Consider the following 20,994-nt stretch of genomic DNA (forward strand, 5'->3'; position numbering starts at 1 on the left):
TGTATTGATAGAACCCGAAATCCCTTGTCTAGCATTGCTCAAAAGCAATCCCCAAGCATTAGATCTCCAGGAGCTTCCTCATAAACCAAAGACGTGGATCAAAATAACAACTTTCTCTATGTTGCTCGGAACCCAAATATAATGGCTCCGTAGGCTTCGAAAGGGGGATAAAACCCTAAGACACCTGACCCAAAATCTCTCAATTCACTCCTCTTGATTCAAAGTGCAATTTTTCCCTGCCCACTGCGATCGCAACACGCGCGATTTCACCCATCTTTCTTTTTTATGAAAAAATCCAAAACTGTTTGCATGTCATCCTAATCTAGCAGCTTTTTTTACTTTTTAAAATTTTTTACAATAAATAATATAAAAAATAAACTAAAATTATCCAAAAATCTAGTATTTTTGGACCATCCATGCCGCGGATACTAGCATTAATGACTCAAATCATATTTACTTTCTATATCAATAAGAAAATCAAATGATGATGTACTCCAGAGTTTTTCACACTATGTCCGCATAGTGGCACAACAACACTTGAGCTCTTAGAAAAGATGGCTCTTATACCAATTGAAGAGAGTGAACCGTAAAGTTGAAGCATGGAGTGGAAGCAAGAGCTATGGTGGAAGAAGCAAAAGCAAGAGAGAGAGACACACACAATGTGGAAACTCCAACAGTCACAATATGTGATCGGTTTTCCCTTTGTTGAAATGTCACTGAAAGAATAAAGAATGAGGTAACAATGATGGGCGCCAACCACCTGCAATGTACAAATGTGTGGGTATGTAGATATTGTTAGTGTAACTAATACATGGGCAATTAGACACATGCGCATTTACCCCAAACAAAGATTTGGCAAGAGGACATAGTTCTCATATATTCGCTTAAGGGTTATACACAAAAAGTCAAGTTTAAGGGGATGGAGCCCTACCAAGTTTATGCAATTAGCCAAATTGGAAATTGGAAATATAGAACTAAAGACCCTAGAAGGGGAGGAAATTGGATATTTTAATGGTAGCTATCATAAGAAATATCACTCTCGAGGGCATCCTAGTTTATGAACTATCCCTAGAATCAACAAAAGTCCCTCTACTAGTAACATTCAACAAGATCACATAAATCCAATTAAACCTGGGAATTTCGAGGTTGAGGTTATCAAGCTTATTAATTTGGATGAGAAAGAAGTCTTGGTGATACCACCAACCTACCTTTGACTAAGGTTGCCAACCACTAAAGAAGTCCTTGTGGATGCCCTTGTCAATGAAGGCTTGTACTTTAACTCACTACTCTATCATTTCTAGAGCCAAGTGGAGGAAACTTCATAGGTACCTTCAATGCTAAACTCAATCCATAGGAAGAGCAAACGTATACAATATTGGGCAAATGTAAGTTCATGGTAGTAATGAAAATTTAGAGCATCTTTATGCTCTTCTACATCCTTTCTAATGGAGAAAATAGCGCTAGCATTTAGATTAGCTAACACAACCAATCGAACAAAAATACTTAGTTTTAGGATGCATTTTGAAGAAGGTGATCTCTAATTGTCAAATTGATTACCTTGATAGATGGGCTACCATGTGCCTCAATAATACCGCCACAATGGTTCCATCACTCTCCTTTTTGCCACCACCTAAGCCTAAAATGGAAGCAATTACCAAAGTTAACGACCAAAATTGATACAACTCTCTACACCCAAAGAAGGATGTATCCGTAGGAGGGCATCCACTAAACCAAGGTAAAAATTAGGGGCAAATGTTATCCCAAAGGATATTTATTGGAGGTTTTTTTTCATCAAGCTAATTTGTTATTTTAAAACTCAAAAAATAGCCAATATATACAAAAATTTACATTTTTGGATTTAAAAATTGATCCAAAAATAACTCAAAAATCCACCCAATTTTCTAAACTCTTCACCATTGCTCGACCAAAGATCCACCCACCTATCTACAAACTAAAAATCCACAAGGTCCCTTATTTTTTGTCATGGGCTTAACACACCCAAATTGCTACTTTACTTTGCTGAAAATTTAACAAGTTGTAGAAGTAATCGAATTATCACAATTGTTTCCAAGCTACTCCAATTAGGATATGAATGCTCAACATCCTTCACTCATGTCTAACACCATTGATTGTGCTTTTACGCAAGAAACACATCAATTATACTATGTGCTGGGGTGCCTATACATGTGTCCATTCTGGACAGTTGTCACTGATTGTATAGCCAACTCTCGAGACAATATCCTCAAACATTATCCGTGTATCTGTGACTAAAGACTGCCTTTGGAAAAGCTTGAAGTTTATGGTTTTTAAGCAGGTAAAGAGCTTCCCCCTATTACTCTATATAAACTGCCAATTGACGAGCAAGCAATGGGGATTTGAACTTCTCTTTCCGCGGCAGGCAACTCCACCGCCTTGACAAAGGCACAGGCCGCAACATTTTCTCCACAGCATTGGAGCTCTGCAATGGACTGATTGCAGTCGAGATAGAGCTAAATTAATGGATCGCATCAAGAAGCAGACCCTCAAAATACCAGCGAGAACTTGAGGATGGATCGAAGGTTTCTCTCGAGAACACCAGGCAGGAGCTCAAAAGACTGAAAGGGAGAATTTCACAACCAAGAACTGCCGTACAGGCAAAAGGCCGGGCTGACACCATTTCTACCATTGCAGGTTCCATCTCTGCACTCTTGCTTTGCGGCCGAGTGCCATGGGATTCGTGCAAAATCTTAAGAGGAACCTTCTGAACGATGAAGCCACTTCAAGGTTAGGGATCCTACTGAAGCCATTCAAAAAGCTATCCACAGCGAAAACAAATGCGGGCTGTGGGATAGGCCCGTGTTATACTTGGTGAGGGTGAACCTTGTTGAATCTTAAGGATTAATCAGTAACTCATCCCTTGAGGACTGTAATGACTCACAGTTCGAACCCACATAGCTGAGCTGTTGCTAGGAGCAAGGAAAGAGATGGGAACAAGTCGTTATGAAGGGACGTGAGTGCAGCAGTGAATTACATTATTGCAATTCTAAATTTATCCAGACGTGCTTGTTGACCGTTAACATGAAAATCGTGTGTGTGTGTGTGTGTGTGTGTGGGTGTGTAGAGAGAAATGTGCAAGGGACTCGTTTTAAAAGGAATACTCTTGAGAGTGAGTTGCACACATTCTTGATACGGCAGGCTCCTACATGGACAGAAATCTTAAGAGTAGTGCGCTTATTGCAGAGAGGGGACATGTGGAACCTTCTCGCGACACAGCAAGAGACTGCAGAATCCCATCAAGAAAGACTTACATAAGGCCACGGCAAGTACTGTAGCTGACATCCAACAATATACTGGTGGGAGAGCCAACACTGAAATCTATTGAATTGATTCGTTGAAATGCAAGGATGGTGTAGGTTTAGGCTTCATTCCAACTAGTAATTTATTTTCTTCTCCTCTGCCAGACTGTTGCAACTTGCATCATCTATGTTACTTTGCAAAGTCCGAAGTCTGCAATGCCAAAGATCAAGGAGAGTTGGAAGATGGTGTGGGGCCCTTTAAAGAGCTCCAAAGTACCAGACTTAACCATTATGGAAGATAGTGTGAGAGTTTTCAAGAGCCTCAAAAGTGCCAGACCAAACTGGAAAAAATGGCTGGTTGCCATCAAAAGAAGAGAGGGCTGGTTAAACCCTTGACCTAATCAATCTTGCACAAGCTAACGCAAGTACCATATCTGCATTTGTCATATCAAACCAACATTTCCAATCAGTAAGAAACTGTGAAGGATGGGTAGTTGGGAGACTCCATTGTCGGCTATTTAATTCAAACTAAGAAATGGGTTGTGATTGTTAGCTAGTTCAAGTGTGACTTGCATGCATCCTTACACGAGCTTTGACTGAGGCAAAGCAGCTTAACTAAGGAAGTTGTAGATGGACGAAGGCAAATATGTAGCTCCTCTCTTAAAGTAAGAATGTAAGTTGCACATGTAGCTTCTAAAGGGCAAGCTTATATATATGATGATATAAGTATTAATTGTGGTAACAATTTGTAAGTTCACATTACTCATAAACTTGTGAGTTTAGGGGTTGATCGAACTCTAATGTGGCAGAGACGTTATTTCTCAATGTGGCCAAAAAAAAAAAGTTTTTTCAAAACTTAGATGCCTCCAAAATGAAACATGCATTATTTACTGTGTTAAGTTGGAAAAGAAGACAAATACTCGCCATTCACGATTCACATGCATGACGTACCATACAACACATATCGCCAACTGGGCTATCTCTATTTCATAGACCCTTTGTTCTGCTGCCGGCATTACATGTGTGTGTGTGTGTGTGTGTGTGAGAGAGAGAGAGAGAGAGAGATGCCTGCCCTTGCTTTGGGTAACAAGCGGATGTCATTTAGTTATATTTTAACACAGATTGTGGCGAGAAACAACCAACTGATGCAAAAGTAACCGTCTTGTAGACACCAGAGCTTGCAACCAACTTCAGCACAGTGAGCCAATGCTTGATGTAAAATATTTAGTCCAAGGGAAAAGGACCAGAATTGATGGAACTGGTACCTCGCAGTTCATCAACCTGTGAAAAGTTGTCTTATTTACTATATATGTGATATATGTAAGTCATGTTTCCATCACCTGGAATATTTGCAGTTACTCTTCACACTCTCATGAATCTTACACTGATTGAAAATTGAGTTACATCTGATAGCTGCTAGGCTAACCTGTTTTACACTCAACTAGAACATCCTAGCGAGAGAGAGAGAGAGAGAGAGAGAGAGAGAGAGAGAGAGCGCTTGTACCTCCTGTACCAAATACAAACCCATCTGTTGGCATAATTTTCTTGTCTGCCACCTTAGTGATAACCTATAGGTGCAGGTGCTTCATTCAGCTTTTTCCCTTCCTCGTGAACATCCTGGAAATGGGTTGAAACTCAGAAACAGGACCCCTTGGATGTTGTCAAAACAATTGAACTTGACCTGCATTAAAACAACAGCATCAAACTAAGCACTAATAAAGAGGGGTTGAATCTTACTGCCGCAAAGTGATTGACATCTCGATGATGTGCTTCATCAGCCCGCACAACCAATACAACATCCCTGATTGTGGAATCCTTTGGTAGCCTCCAATAATCAATGGCTATGGCAGGTGCAGGTACGTTTGGTAAGTGCCCATTATCAATCTCTTTCAGATACTCTGTATATGAGTAAATGGCTTCTTCTTCTAGATAGCCAGTGATTCTGTGTGCAAGGCGTGGGGACAATATGTAGAGCAGAAAATAAGCATTGAAGAAGATCCCCTGCACCATGACCACCAGTGCACGCTCATACCACTTTGGCTTAACTACTTCCATGAAGGTCATCAGATGCATTCTTTCATTTTCTGCTTCATCTAATAGGGCTTTGATCCACCCTCCACTGTGCTCAAACCTTCTCAATGATCTCAAGTGCAAAAGCATACCCCCTACCATACCAGGAACTGCAGCCACTGTCTCTAACATCATTGCTCTACACCCATAGCGTTTCTATGTTCAAATCAAAAAATCAATAACCACTGTTTTCAGCTTTGCAAGAATGTTGTGTCAAATTGTACTTGCCAAGAGAAAGATCTGAGATTTAAGTCTGAAAACTCAAGAAAGTATTATGCTACATACGCAAGGAACTACATTGTGAATGAGAAAGGTGCAAACCGCATGGACATAGGGGTACCTGGAAAAACAGATCAGTGGGAACACGAAGTGACTTCACTGTCCAGAGTGCCATCTTATCAATAAAGCTATCTGGAAGGTGATGCTTCTTTAAGTCAATCTTTGTATCAGAAACATAAGTATCACTCGGCTGCCAACCAAACGATAAACCTTCTGATTCAGCATAGTGCAAAGTAAATCTTGCTAAACTTTGTCATCCAACATTATGCGCTAAGAACTAGTCCAGTCCATAGTACGTTGTGATAAACAGCCTCTGCAAATGTACTGATGTGAAAGATGAAAGATTAAATAGACAGAGAATCAAACCAGAGAACGCACAAAAACTCTTTTCTAGCAACATTCGTCATTTTCGATAAAGAAAAACTATATCTTACCCCATGCAGTAGAATTAACGTCAAGAGCTCCTGCAAGCACAGAACTCTTTCATAGTGATATTCATTTTCGATAATGGAAACTCTTATCTCATCCCATGTGGTAGACTTAACATCAAGAGCTCCTGCAAGGGAACCAGCCCATACCTAGACTATTGCAGCTGGAAACAAGGTTTTCATAGGGCAAAGCTCATGCAAGGGAGCCACCCCCCACTTAGCCTGCTGCAATGGGGGATAGGGATGTAAACTTGTGATCCACTCCTGTAGGCTAGTTGTGGGGCACAATAAGTTTTAGACAAATTCCCACATTGTGAATTATGACCACATCATGAGCTTCTGCGGCGGGGGGCAGCATATCTTGGGCAGAGAGCCGGCCGGTAGTCCACTCCAATAAGTTAGGCATGGATCACAAGAAGTTTTAGACAGATTCCACGATAATTCTCAAATTGTCAATTACAACAACATCATGAGCTTTCGCGAGGGGAGGATCCCATACTTGGCTAGGTGTGGTAGGGGGTCGGGGGCTGCTGCATGTGATGCCTCCCGAGCAGAAGCTCGTGATGTTGAACACTGTAGGGAAAAACGAGGGAAAAGAGCCCCTTTTCCCACATGGGAATCTGTCAAAAACTCATTGTGCTTGCAGAAGCTGATGATGTTGTCAGAGTTCTTGGAGGTCCGGAAAATGTCTAAAACGTCTCGAGGTGTGTCGACGACAAAATGAAAAGGAGAAAACAGTAAAACCTTGAAGCAGTGCCATGGCCATTGAGAGCCATCCTCTCGCTTGATCTCTTTGGGGATGATGCCCCAGTAGTTGGAGACATGGAGATCCTCGGATTTCTCTGCGCGGAAGAGAGCCTCTTTGAATGTGCTGCCGGGAGAATTCGATGATGACGACGACGACGACGATGATGATGGAGGAGCCGCTGCGGCCACCTCCTCGTCGCCTTCTCTTTTGTGGGGCGACCCTCCGGAGTAGCTCATACCAATGCTGTGCCTGTGGGTATGGTTGCTGCCGCTGCCGATGCAGTACTGAGGCGGCAGGGGGCGGCCACTACCGCCTCCTCCATGAATAGCGGCCATGAAGAAGAGCCTCCTACTACTGTCAGTAGATACAGGGGAGAAGCCGCCATGGCGCGGCGCTACGAGGGCGGGCAAGGATCCGTCGACGAAAAGGCTTGCGTAACGGCCGCATAGGAGTCCTCTACCTGCTCTCAAGACAGGCATCAGGCTTCTGCGAGAGAGACACAGGGAGAGGGGGCTTCTGAGAGAGAGAGAGAGAGCGCGAGCGAGCGAGCGAGAGATGTAGAGAGAGAATGTGTCTTCTTCAGGGGAGAAAGAGAGGGAGGGAGAGAGAGAGATATAGAGAGAGAAGGTATCTTCTTCAGGGAGAAAGCGAGAGAGAGAGAGATGTTAACATTGTGACGGTTGGCTAGCAAGGAAGAAATTTGTGCGCACAAGCTAACAAAAGGTATATCTCCAAGGTTCAGGTCACGCGTGCTCCTCCCTCCTTGCTCGGAAAGTCTTATGGAAATCTGCTCGATTCAGGATTAATGTCAACCTACGAAGACACGTGCAACCCATCTCATTTGGGTTGTTTGGTCCGAATAGATCTAGGATCTCAACATCCATGATCCAAGAAGACCTCTGCATAAAACTAGTGTGTATATTTTTAAGATCTCTCAAAGCATGCACACCACCAACCATGGTATTGGACTCACCATAGGTAGCAAGGCACTAATGTGGCATAGAATATTCACTATATTTTTTGCTAACCCGACTCTCCTCCAGTATTGTGGGGAGAGTTCGTGTTAAGCATTTATATCTACACTAATAGATTATTTTCGTTGGAGGTTGGGTGAAACACCAAACCTCCAAATTCATCCCAAGCCTTGGGAGGTTCTAAGCCTTTTAGCATACTTTTTTGAGATTTTTTTACACTTATTTAAATTTCAAACATGATTAGTTTGGAATCATGATGAGGGTGTAATTACACTCCTCCTTCTACCTCTTTGCTTTAGTTGATGCAGGTTCAAGTGTTAATCCTACTTGGGGAGGGGGGTGCGTAGCATGGTGCGAGTTAGGAAGGAGGAGGATACAATGGTGGCCTATCTATTGGCAAGCAAATATAGTTCGGTGGGACCACATGTAAGCACTTGGTCTCAACTGCACACAAATATCTACACTCCTACACATGGACACAGAGAGAAAGAGAGAGATGAGTTTAAACTTGTTCTCTTGTTCGTTCTCTCTCTCTCTCTCTCTCTCTCTCTCTCTCTCTCTAACATCAAGCTTTCTCCCCTCCCTTCTTTCGACTTGCCACCCCACCATAGTGCATGCTAGAGGCATTCCCTCCTTGAGGTGAAACTCCTTCCTCACCATCCAGCACACCATGGTGGTCACCCCCTCCCAGCTTGCCACCTACAACCAAGCCTAGGAAAGTCTCGAAGAGAGATAAGGAAGTGAGGAGGAGGAGGAGGAGGAGTAGGGTGAGAGAGGTAGTAGCATGAGCAACCAGAAGTAGCTTCAACTACATGACTAGGCAAAGACTATGCAATGGTGAGTGCACAACTCGGCTTTGACAAGTGGTGGCCGAGGCAAGTGTCTACACCGTGAGCAACTGAAAGGCCAACAGGAAGAAGGAAGGAAGGGAGAAGGAGGGGCAGGGTGAGAGAGATGGAGAATGAGAAGAAGAAGAAGAAGAAGAGGATTGGTAGGGAGAGAGAGAGAGAGAGAGAGAGAGAGAGAGAGAGAGAGAGAGAGAGAGAGAGAGAGAGAGAGAGAGAGAGAGAGAGAGAGAGGAAGAGGGGTAGAAGAAGAAGAGGAAGAGACTGTGCAGGGTGGGAGAAGAAGAATACACAAAGGAAGATGATTTGTGGTACTAGCCTGTGTGTCATGCCTGCATCCTTCATCACCTGCCCCAAGGAGAGAGAGAGAGAGAGAGAGAGAGAGAGAGAGAGAGAGAGAGTGTGTGTGTGTGTGTGTGTGTGTGTGTGTGAGGGGGGAGGGAGGGAGGGAGAGTGTGTGGTAGGCAGAGAGAGAGAGAGAGGGGAGGGGAGGGAGTGAGAGTGTGTGGCAGGCAGAGAGAGAGAAAGAGAGGAGTGTGTGGTAGACACAGAGAGAGAGGTAGTAGAGAGAGCATGAGAGTGTGTGTGTATGTGTGTGATTTATTATATTATTATTTATTGTTACTTTTAATTGGCAGAGAGAGAGTTTCAGGGAAGAGTGAGAGTGTGGCACAGAGAGAGAGAGAGAGAGGAAGAGAGAGTTTAGATTTAATTATTATTTTAATGTGTAGAAAGAGAAGAGACTTTAGAGATAATTATTATTATTATTAATTGGCAGAGAGAGAGTTTGGGAGAGAGTGAGAGAGTATGGTAGAGAGAGTTTGTGTGGCAAAGAGAAAGAGAGAGTTTAGATTTAATTATTATATTTAATATGTGTAGAAAGAAGAGAGGGAGGAGCAAGTGAATATATTTTTTATTATTAATTAGTTTTTATTGTTGATTTTGTTTTTTATGTAGTTGAGCGAGAGGGAGCATTCATGCTTTTGAGCAAATAGGGTAGGTAGAGTGTATCTCTCTAGGTTGCTCAATTATCTCTCTTTAACCTCTATTTGTTTAAGTGTTATCTATTTGTTTTGTTTTTAATATTCTATTAGTTGATTAATTGTTTTTAGTATTCTATTAAATTGTTTTTTTAATTACTTTAGTTAGTATTAGTTAGTTAGATTTACTTGATTAGTTGGTTAGTTTTTATATAAAAGTTAGTTCAATTCTATTTATTTTTTATTTAGTTATATTTAGTTTAATGCATTATCCAATGGGGGTAGTTATGTTTAGTTTAATTAAGTTTTCTTTTGAGTTAGTTTAGTTCAATTTAGTTTTTAGTTTAACTTAATTTTGTGTTTATATTGATGTTGATATGAGAGGGGGGGGAGAGGGAGAGGGAGAGAGCTTGGTTTATTTATTAGTTCTCTTTTAAGTTAGTTTAGTTCAATTTAGTTTTTAGTTTAACTTAGTTTTGTGTTTATGTTGATGTTGGTGAGAGAGAGAGAGAGAGAGAGAGAGAGAGAGAGAGAGAGAGAGAGAGAGAGAGAGAGATTAGTTTATTTGTTGGTTTTCTTTTAAGTTAGTTTAGTTCAATTTAGTTTTTAGTTTAACTTAGTTTTATCTTTATGTTGATGTGTGTGTGTGTGTGTGTGTGTGTGTGAGCTTTGTTTATTTGTTAATTTTCTTTTAAATTAGTTTAGTTCAATTTAGTTTTTAGTTTAACTTGGTTTTCTACTTATGTTGATGTTTAAGTGACTATCTATTAGTTAGTTATCAGTTTGTTCGATTGTTTAATTTGATGTGTGGTGTGGTGTAATGTGTAATGTTTGTTGGTTTGTTGGAGAGAGAGAGAGAGAGAGAGAGAGAGAGAGAGAGAGAGATGGTAATATTGAACGATGTGATGTGTGACATGGTGTGATGTGGGGAGAGAGACATAGAGAGAGAGAGAGAGAGAGAGAGAGATGTGGTGTAATGTTTAATTTGTTTATTTGTTGGTTCATGTACTTATTTGTTTTGTTTTTTTGAGTTTACAAACTATATTAGTTAGTTTGGTTTGGTTTAATTGACCAACTTATTAGTTAGTTATTTATCAACTTATTATTAGGTTGTTTATAATTAGATGTCTAATGTGTTGTAATGTGGGAGGGAGGGAGAAAGAGAGGGTTTTTTTGGGGGGGGAGGGCAGGTGAAGGGAGGGGGGAGGGAGGGATTGTAATGTTTAATATGATATGATGTGATGTGTGATGCAGGGTAATGTGTGTGTATATGTAGAGAGAGAGAGAGAGAGAGAGAGAGAGAGAGAGAGAGAGAGAGAGAGAGAGAGAGAGAGAGAGAGAGAGAGAGAGAGAGAGAGAGAGAGAGAGAGAGAGTTGTTGTACTATTCAATTTTGTTTATTTGTTGGTTTATTTACTTGGATTAGTTTGTTAGATTATTTGTTGTTACTTATTTATTTATGTAATGAGTGACAAAGAGAAAGCTTCTAATTATTGAAATGTTATGATTAGAGCTTTGATCGTGTGATTGTGAGTTGATAACAAAGTATTTTTTACCGCTCTTGGTTGAGATTGGTTTTGTTAGCTTGCCTATGTAAGTTTTGTCAATCTACCATCTCGTGGTTGTGTGCTCTTGTCAGAGTCTAATAGAGACATAGGAGCTCTAGTAGTTTAGGTGCATTTTCTTTATTTGTTGGCTTCCTGTGTGCATTCCTAGGCCCATTACCACTTTCCACAGTTTGCCTACACCTGCTAGACATTGTCATTGTCATCTGTGATTTTTTCGGGATTAGCTCTATTTTTCTGGTATTTTATTCTTTAGTGACCAACATTTATTCCAAGTTAGCCAGTATTTATGGCCTCCCCTAGTATAGGTCAATAGATTTGGGTATTTATGGCTAATAGCTAGCCCCCCCAATTGGCAAATACACACTCTTTAGTCTTCAATCTTCCCTTTGTAGGTGCACACTCCAACTCTCTATGCTTCGTGCTACCATCATCATCAGCTTGACCTAGTGCCCTCATTGACACCTTAGCCAACGCATAGGGACTAATCGGTCCATCATCATTGTATTAGCATTCTTCTTCAATCAATGCAATATTCTTCCTTCATCTTCTACTCTCTCTCTCTCTCTCTCTCTCTCTCTCTCTCTCTCTCTCTCTCTCTCTCTCTCTCTCTCTCTCTCTCTCTCTCTCTCTCTCTCTCTCTCTCTCTCTCTCTCTCTCTCTCTCTCTCTCTCTCTCTCTCTCTATGTGTGTGTTTGTATTTCTATTCCATTGTGCATTCTCACACATTCATCCCTTCCTTCCCTCTTTCATTTGATATAAGATTACTATTTTGTTGGTAGTGAAGTAATGCTTGAATAATATATAATGCTAGAAATGTTTGGTTTAGTATTTATATTTGAATATTTGAATGTCGCTTTAGTGATTTTTTGGGGAATAGTTTTACTCTTCTCAACAAATTATGTGATTTTATTTTGTAAGCAAAGTAGATCTCTCTCTCTCTCTCTCTCTCTCTCTCTCTCTCTCTCTCTCTCTCTCTCTCTCTCTCTCATCCATAACATTTTAAGATTTCATTTAATATTTCAATATTAAATGAAAATATTGAATTCTCTCTTTTTCTCTCTCATGCATAACATTTTAGGCTTTCATTTAATATTTCAATATTAGGCAAATGGGAATGTTGAGTTCTCTCTTTGTCTCTCTCCTTGGCCCCCCCAAAACAATGTAAGATGGAAATGTTTTCAATGTTTAATATTGTAAAAAAGGAAACATCCATGCGTATCATTTTTTATCAATATGTCACTAAAGTTGTATCTAATGTTAGTAACATTTCCTATTGGCAAATTATGTTTAAACTAAAGTTGTATCTAATGTTAGAAACATTAAATTTGTATCTAATGTCTTTTTCTCCCTCCCTGTCCCCCCAAAATAATGTAAGATGGAAAAGTTTTCAAAGTTTATTATTGTGAAAAAGGGAACTTCCATGCATATCTTTTTTTCTCCCTATGGCACTAAAGTTGTATCTAATGCTAGTAAATTTTCATCTTTTTGGTAATTTATATAACCAAACCCGTATCTAATGTAATTCACTCTGTAACAACTCCGAAATGATAATATGCAATTAGCATATGAAACCCCTCTTAGGGTAAGACAAGTCATAGGGATAAATTTTTTAATTAGATAAAGGCAAATTTTTTTAAATTTCCCCTCTGCCGAATGTCGAGCTAGAGGAAGAGGGGAATAGATAGTCTAGGCAAGCTCCTAATTAAAAAAATTATCCCTATGACTTATCCTACCCTAAGAGGGGTTTCATATGCGAATTGCATATTATCATTTCGGAGTTGTTACACACTCTCTTGTTCACTAAGGCCACATCTCCTTTGTATCACCTGTGCTTGTTGCAGAAAGGAGTTACTAAGTGGATCCAAACATCTTCCCACTTTCCACCCCCTTTATTGAACAACAATCCAACCAAAAAGTCTTGGAAATCTGTGAGCTAGAGCATATGGGGTGTTAAAGGCCAATGGAAAAAGGCATATATTTCTACCTAAGGAGGAGTCACCCTTTGTAGCTTCCCAAGACACTTTGAGAAGTAGTCCTTGCCACACTGACACTCGAAGCCCTTTGCAACTACACAGGTAAGGATCTTGATAGTTAGGTGTAGGTCAGTTAATACATCCTGCCAATGGACTCCTTCCCGCGTCTTCCCTCTAATCTTCACCTCTGTAACCTAACAAGCCATGAGGACTATCCAAGGTTGTGAACCATCCATCCTTCTAAGCCTACTCCTCATGGAGTTTAAGATATTATTCTACATCCTTAAGATACCTTTGCATTATTTGGTCGTCAGGAGAGCCCTTAAGAACCAATAAGAGGGCTCCGCTAGCAGGTGTAGCTTGCTCTAGATTCCCCTTCCTCATGGCTGCCTTCTTTCTACCATGAAATTTGGTAGCCTTCGTGATTGCACGCATTTAGTGCTCGCGTCTATAGTCTGGGTTATGGAGGGCTCTTGGCATTCTCCTAGATATGGTGCACTTGCTTCTTCATAAAGGACTTCTCTTCCAAAAATGACACATTGAATTGAAAAGGAGACGATCCATAGTTTTAGTGATTCAAGAGAATCAGCTTGAAGGTTGAGAGGATAGGGGTGTGATCAAATGCCACATAGCCCTCCACAACAGTGTACTTGATCCCACCACTAATCCACCGTGCTCCATTCGATGCATAGAACCTATCGAGTCTACTTTCCTACCATGTTGAGTCAAAGTGTTTATTGTGCCAAGTAATTTTTTGATGCTATGTTCCTGAAGCAACAAGAGCCAGGTCCTGAAGTTCACAATATGTCACTAGTGCTTGCCAGGCTTCCTTCTCTTTTGAAATCATAGAGCCACCCTCATGCGACATATCACAAGGATGCTCAATCATATTCCAATCCCCTCCTGGGATTGTATTCTTCCCCTCCAATTTTTGCTCCATGAAGGCCCATTGTTTTGCTCTTTCTACAGGGCAATTGTAGGCATAAATAGAGCCAACATAAAACTCCTCATTGTAGACTTCTACCCTTGCATAAAAAAAGCTACCATCTTTGGCCTTGCAATGGATTCAAGGCTTATATGATTCACAAATCAGTAGGAGAGTCCCTCCTCTCCCATGGCATTGTACATCAAAGATAGTGACATATCCTGGAAAGATTAAGGCTCTGCATGCCTCTTCATCTAAATTAATATCCTGTAACACCACAAAATTAGGTTTCATTTTTCTAACAATACCAAAGGCAACCTACTTTCTTACATCAAAGCTAAGCCTGGCCTCTTATGTTCCATGAGCAGTACTTCAACTTCGTGGACAGGGCTGTTCTCTCAACACATAGAAGCTGGTCTATCCAGCATCTCGTTGTCTTTGATGGGAGTATAGTAATTCTAGTCAACATAGCTATTTCTAGCTAGGTGCTTAAGAAATGGCTTACCACCCACCTTCTTTGCATTACCTTATGATCTCCTGCCATTTTGGAGGGATATTCTCCTTATTTGATACATCCTTTTGCTACTTTGGCAGAGGATCCTTCTTACCTTCCTTAGTAACACCATCCAATGCATCACCGGGGGATCCCTTACTAATTGTTTCGTCTCCTGGTTGCCTCTCGTTTTGCATGACTTGTGATCTATCATCCTCCTTCTTCTTATCTTTCCCATCATCTTGCATTTGCTTATTCGAAGCCTCATTACTTTGTGAGGATAGTTCCTTGCAAAGTGACCACTTCCCTTACAATGGTAGCATGCATTGGGAAAGGCAAAGAACTTGACAAATAGCACAATCTCCATTCCCAACAGATCCTATAGATGGAGGATGTTTGGGGGCTCGTTTTGTCTGTCCCATAATATGCATGCTCGATTAGTCAATTTGATAAGACCCCATGCAGTAGCTGACGATGGGGCATATGGAACTTTACCTAAAGTCGCAGCAATGTCAGTCACCTCATCAACCATCCAAGCACAAGCAGATCATCAATCTTGATCCACATAGGATATTCATGGTTGAGAACCCCCTTGGGAGAGAAGGAGGAAGACCATGGTACTGCATACACCAGATTCTCCTTATATCCCACTGTTGAGGCAAGTAGCTAGTCTCTTTCGGCTTTGGAGCGTAGAAACACCAAATAGAATCCATGACTTGTAAACTTGTACTAGACCAAGTTGGCTCAATCTTGATATGTACTATCAAACCACCTAACAAACTCATCCTCCACATGGGGTTTTCCCATGAAGTACAAGTAGAACCTTGTGGTGAGAAGAGTTGCATACTTGTTCCAAACTCGACCATGAGAAAGGGCCATTGTTGCCTTGTGAACTCTTGCTTCAATCGCCTTAGCCCTACATGCAATATTATGAATGTCTTGATCTTTCCATAGAGCCCTTTCAACCTTTATCATATCTAGAGCATGTTGATGCACTGCTAGCTTGTAGTCTAGAGCTTGGCTGCCATCTTCCCCCTACATCTCTTTTGTGTATTGTCTTTTCCCTTGCATGCAACTGGGCCTTGCACATGCCACATTAACTTCCAATGATTTTGCCTCCACACCAAGCCATGTTAGACTATGTGCATTAACTTGTGCCATGTCAGCCAATTAGTTGGGCATGCTTAAGCTTCGTTCCCCAATCCCTCGACAAAGGAAGAGGTTCAAAAAATGAAGCTTTATTGGTTCCATGTTTCCACTAGATAATGAAGATGAGTCTAGGATAATGAATATATGTATGGTGTGACCTTGGACAACATTTGGCATGTTAGACAATATTTTATTGGTATTTAACTAGTGCCATGTATGGATGTGACTAAATGTTAGTATAGACCATTAATATGTGTCGAAAATATGTTTTTATTTGTGGCACTAAATTTGTGAACAAAAGACTCATGTGTCTATAAATAAATTGTTAATGTCTCACCAAAATGACTTTTATTGTGTGCTCGATAACCTTCTTTTAGCTCAATAGGTGTAGATTGTTATGCTAGAACTCTTTTATCTTCAAGCCTATGGGTGGCCTACTAAAGTCATTGTCTTGGAGTTTGGGATTTGGGTTGTTTACTATGTTTAAAGTGAAAATTTTGTCAATTTATTCTTGATAGACATGATTGTTTTATTTTACATTGCAAAATGAGCATTCCATGGGAAAAGTAAACTTATATCCACTTCCACTTATGAATACGTCATAAAGTGGCACATTAAATACTGTGTTGTTCCTTTTGACTAAGAAGCCTAAACAATAGGATTGTAGAAATAGGTAATGATTTCATTACCTATTTCTAGTATACTATTAGAGTTTCACTAAGTCAATCATGATGGATAGAACCATAGAGCCCTCATTGGTTCTCTCATGGTTGATTATCTGAGTTATGTCATAGATGATTGTGTTCTAACTGAAATCCTTGTTATTTTCATACCCAACTGTACTTGCTTTTGATGCCACCAAATCCTCCATTTTGCACCTAGCTCAAGGAGGAGTAAAAAGAAATATATGGCTTGATCTTTGGACTTTATGCATTGATTCTAAAAGGTTAACGCTCAAATTAAGGTCACCTTTTTCTTTCCAATGCATCTAAAAGGATTTTTCAAACAAGTACTTGATAACCTTCTTTCACCTTAGTAGGCGTACACAGTTATGTTAGAAGTCTTTCACCTTCAAGCCAAAATGGTGGAAATTCAATCAATGTTGAATATTCACATTGATCATACAATGTTTTGGATGATCTAAAAATATATCATTTGATGATCATACAATGTTTTGAGTGATCGAAAACATATCATTTGATGTTAGCACAATGTCAAAAACATTCATTATATGAGCTAAGTAAGGTGCTTTGGAGATTTGCTTGGAATATCACTTGAAAATCTAGCCCCTTAAGACTTTAGAACTTTTTTGAAATTAGATTTTATGCATTAGAAGGCTAATCCAATGCTGTCTTAGATTTTTCACTTTTTCTAAATTTTGAGAATAGTTTACATACACCTCAATGCTAATGTATGCATTTTGAGAATAGTTTATATACACCACCTCAATGTTAATGTATGCATTTTGTGTAGTATGGAGGCTTCTACAGCAAACACAAATGTATCTACAATAAATGTTGTACAATGCACTCCTAACATGCAAATGAATATATGCAAAATGAAAGAGATCACAAGGAATAAGGAAATTCATAGTGTGCCCAAGCATGTTGGAGGGCATGCTAGTTTTGTTGGTTTCTTGAGGATCATTCATCTCTTGGATAGGATTGAAAAGCAAGTGAAGACACTATTTCAATATCAAAAAGCTTCAATTTTTCTTAGTTAGAGCATTGGTGACCATCTACAAAGGATGGAGAGAATATTGAAAGACAAATATGAAGGGAATCTTATGGATGGAGTAATGATACAAGACGAGTTTGAAGAAATCAGGGGTTATAAATAGAGGATGGAGTATGTGAGTTAATTGCTCACAAGAATGAGAGCTTAGTTGCACTAGAGAACATTGCTCTTGACGTTCAACTTTTTTGAAAGTTTATCTTAATAGATTTTTGGCAATGTTAACATGGATGAATTGTTACGCAGGCTCATTCTCTCACACCAAAAAATATTGCCCTTAATGTGCAATTTACTTCTTTGAAAGTTTATCATAATAGATTTTTGGCAATGTTAACCCAGGTGAATTGTTGCATGGGCTCATCCTCAAATCCATAGTTTGCTTAATATATGTAATCTCTACAAGACTTCTAAAATGAATTATTTGATGGAAATCTCCATTTTGAAATATATTGCCTATCTCTTATAAATTATGAAACTTTTTTTAAACCATTTTAATTTTCTCTTTTTTCTTCTATCTTGAAAGTGAAGTCAAAGTTTGAAGTTGAATTTGTTGTGACTTGCACTACATCATTAAGAAAGTCATATTATTAAACTCTACCACTTGATTATCAAATAATGTATCGATGTGTCACTCATGCTCATTTGTTCTACAAGGATCATAAAATGTTACAAAGAGAAAAGAGTTTAAATACAAGTCTTTAGGTTTCTAGAAATAGGTAATGATACAGTCATGAGTTTGTGACATTCCCACTTTAAAGCTTATAATGTTAAAGAGTTTGACTAAGTCAATCATGATGGATACAATTTGACTAAAGTGCTTTCATAACTTAGATTAGATACATAAAATACTTGTATCTTAAAGGTGTTGAGATACAAAAATAACTTAATAATGTGTTTTACAGTAATCCAGTGAGACAAAAAATGAATATTGCAAGGTCTCACCTTAAGTTACCTCATGATTAGCTAGCATCCTATTTGCTAATGAGATTAGCTACTAACACGTCAAGTGCAATAAGATGATGATGGTGAAATCTCTCACCTTAACTTACAGCATGCTGATAGTATTTAGGTTAAGCTTTTACTTTCAAGTGGACGCTTTAGGACAGCTTTGAGTTTAGGAGTAAGCATCATGTACGCATATACTTGTGTGTGGCTATTATTTTCTCTTTTGGTCTAGGATACGTTTAATTTTAGGAGTGGCCTACCGAATTTCTTGCCATAGAGCTTGTCATGGATAGCCTTCAATGCATGTTGTACCTTTCGTTTATTTTGTTTTATTAATTGGCTAGAGCTTTTTTAGATGGTGATGCTTTTACCGTTTTAATGCTCCACATGTATAGTGTGGTAGAATCCTAGTTCATTGAACAATAACATAAATAAGAGCATCATTGAAAATAGCACCAAGAAGTATTTGATGTGCTTTCATCTCAAAATATAGTCCTATGGGATGTCCTTATTGCGAGATATACTCATCAATGGTAGGTTATGAACTATTGAACTGTTTATTGAGTGCTAAATAACCTTCTTTCACCTTGGTGGGCATGCATGGCTATGCTAGAACTAAAGCATTTCTATTTTTTCACATTCAAGTCTCAAACATCTTCTAGTCTAAGACACCTTCATGCCTTTGGTGAGTGATGTGTGTAGATATAGATGAAGAAACATCCATCAGCAAGGCCTTTGGAGAGAGAGAGAGAGAGAGAGAGAGAGAGAGAGAGAGAGAGAGAAAGAAAGTTATATTAACATCTTCTAAAGACCAAAACTGGCCTATGAGACAAACTGTGATACAACTGATGAGGTCCATCTATCCAAAATAAAAGTGCTGAATGAAAAGCTAAAAACTGGAAACTGAAAATACGGTGCTGTGAGTGTGATAAGTGTTGTGTATGTGTATGTGTGTATGTAGCTTTGGTACTCCAGATAATGGCTACAAAAGGGGAACAAATGTCGGTTGTGATAGGGGAACAACTGTCGGCTGTGATAAAGTGGTGCGATGTGTATATGTAACAGATACAGGGAGATATACTATCCTGGGATGTAGTAGCAGTCGTCGAAGTCGCTAATAGCAGGTGATCCCTCCTGGATGCAGGATGTGGTACATTGGCGGTGGAGAAAGAGCAAACTGGAGATCTGAGATCCAATGTGTCGAGTGTCGTCGGATCTCAATCTGCTGTCGATGTAGATCAAGAATCCTCCAGATCTCCTGTCGGTGTGGCTGTGGGGTCCGAAACCCACGGATCCTCGTGCGGCGTCGGGTACGCTGGTCCTCAGCCTGCTATAGTGTGAGCCCGGAGGTCTGGCTGGAGGCTGGTACAGTAGCTCTCACTCTGTCTGTCTGAAAGAACTGTGTAATAGTCGTATGGGTGGGCCCCTCTCTGACTGGGACCCGCTGTGTGCTCTGCTCTCTGATGTGCCATGCCTCTCCCAGAAAACGGCCAAATGATCTCTGATCCATATCAGTCATATATCCCTGAAGTGAGCTGCTCAATGTGTATCTAGATCTCAACTTTGAGTATGCCGCGCATCTGAGAACAAAATGCTCCTCACTCTCCACCTCTGATCTGCAAAGGGGGCATATCCTCTCCTCCCGTGGGATGCCACTGGCTCTGCCACTCTCAATCATAAGCTGATGTGATGATACCCTGAGCTGTCCAATAAGAACTCTCAATTAATGTGGCATATAGATATGCATATATCTCGGAATCTCTATGAATCCCTGCTCTGATATACTCAAGAACTGTGTATAATAATGTGCCATCTTCGATGGCAGTGGCTGTGCAGGGCTGACCCATGTCCTCTGTATATAAATATGCCATATCTCCTGTCTGATGACTCTGTTCCTCTCAGAGAGAGAGAGGGTGTAAGTGGGAGCCTGAGTATCATATAGAAGAGGTGGGAGTCTATCAATGTCCAGCCCATGTCTGTCAAACCAAGCTCTAGTCTGTGCATACCATGATGTGGTATCCCCCGCTCGAGCCATCTCCTGAGATGCCATATATACTCTATATGCAATGCGATCTCTGTCCATATCCTGAAATCTGTGTAGGAAGCAGACTGTTTGAAATAATGCCTCGACTAGCATGGGCGGTGTGGCAAGCTCTGCTCGCACAATGTCATGTGGGACTGAGGCCTTGCTACGAATCAATCTAGATATCATGATCACCGGAGGTCTCTCCATCAATGTCCATACATAATCGGCAAGGCCTGGCCCCCATATAGCTGCTCCATACATCAGTGCTGGAGTGACTAGAGTATCAAAGAGCCACCCCTTGGTGCGGGGCTCCTGGAAATGTGCCTGATGACACTGTCGCTCCATAAGAGCCAATGCTAAGTATCCTCTAGTGAGGCGGTCACGAGCTGCCTGTGTCATCGAGAAAGTCCCTGAAGCTGCTGTAAAGGTGAGAGAGAGAGAGAGAGAGAGAGAGAGAGAGAGAGAGAGAGAGAGAGAGAGAGAGAGAGAGAGAGAGAGAGAGAGAGAGAGAGAGAGAGAGAGAGAGAGAGAGAGAGAGAGAGAGAGAGAGATTTGGCTGGCCTTTGGGGAGCACCATATATGC

General features: G+C 40.3%; 2 protein-coding genes across 5 annotated transcripts; one reads left to right on the forward strand and one right to left on the reverse strand.

The window, feature by feature from the left end:
• The first annotated feature begins 2,348 nt into the window (after positions 1-2,348).
• Positions 2,349-4,778, forward strand: LOC148037751 (uncharacterized). Of its 4 annotated transcripts, XM_087676719.1 has the most exons (5): positions 2,349-2,578; positions 2,671-2,763; positions 2,920-2,989; positions 3,220-3,332; positions 3,441-4,778. In XM_087676719.1, exons 2-5 carry the CDS (start codon positions 2,748-2,750, stop codon positions 3,575-3,577), a joined length of 336 nt encoding a protein of 111 aa, XP_087532845.1. In that variant the 5' UTR covers positions 2,349-2,578; positions 2,671-2,747; the 3' UTR covers positions 3,578-4,778. The 4 variants fall into 4 exon arrangements, 3 of the variants coding, with proteins under 3 accessions (XP_087532845.1, XP_087532844.1, XP_087532846.1); XM_087676718.1 differs by having other exon boundaries at positions 2,349-2,763; XM_087676720.1 differs by lacking the exon at positions 2,920-2,989.
• LOC148037752 (ubiquinol oxidase 2, mitochondrial-like) lies at positions 4,454-7,463 on the reverse strand. The gene is made up of 4 exons (XM_087676717.1): positions 6,797-7,463; positions 5,686-5,814; positions 5,013-5,501; positions 4,454-4,892 (listed from the first exon to the last, which is right to left on the reverse strand). Exons 1-4 carry the CDS (start codon positions 7,277-7,279, stop codon positions 4,833-4,835), a joined length of 1,161 nt encoding a protein of 386 aa, XP_087532843.1. The 5' UTR covers positions 7,280-7,463; the 3' UTR covers positions 4,454-4,832.
• Between the last annotated feature and the right edge of the window lie 13,531 nt (positions 7,464-20,994).

Source organism: Lygodium microphyllum, chromosome 4 (genome assembly GCF_053477565.2).
Source record: "Lygodium microphyllum isolate KBCC chromosome 4, Lygodium_microphyllum_v1.1.10, whole genome shotgun sequence".
In the NCBI taxonomy this organism is placed as follows: Eukaryota; Viridiplantae; Streptophyta; class Polypodiopsida; order Schizaeales; family Lygodiaceae; genus Lygodium; species Lygodium microphyllum.

Excerpts from the sequence above, each read along its gene's own strand:
- LOC148037751 (XM_087676718.1), top strand. Across the intron at positions 2,990-3,219 it reads ACAAGTCGTTATGAAGGGAC|AGAGGGGACATGTGGAACCT; the intron begins GTGAGTGCAGCA and ends CGCTTATTGCAG. Across the intron at positions 3,333-3,440 it reads TGACATCCAACAATATACTG|ACTGTTGCAACTTGCATCAT; the intron begins GTGGGAGAGCCA and ends CTCCTCTGCCAG.
- LOC148037752 (XM_087676717.1), bottom strand. The coding sequence starts at position 7,279 with ATGCCTGTCTTGAGAGCAGGTAGAGGACTCCTATGCGGCCGTTACGCA. Across the intron at positions 5,502-5,685 it reads CCACTGATCTGTTTTTCCAG|AAACGCTATGGGTGTAGAGC; the intron begins GTACCCCTATGT and ends ATTTGAACATAG. Across the intron at positions 4,893-5,012 it reads ATGTCAATCACTTTGCGGCA|GATGTTCACGAGGAAGGGAA; the intron begins GTAAGATTCAAC and ends ACCCATTTCCAG.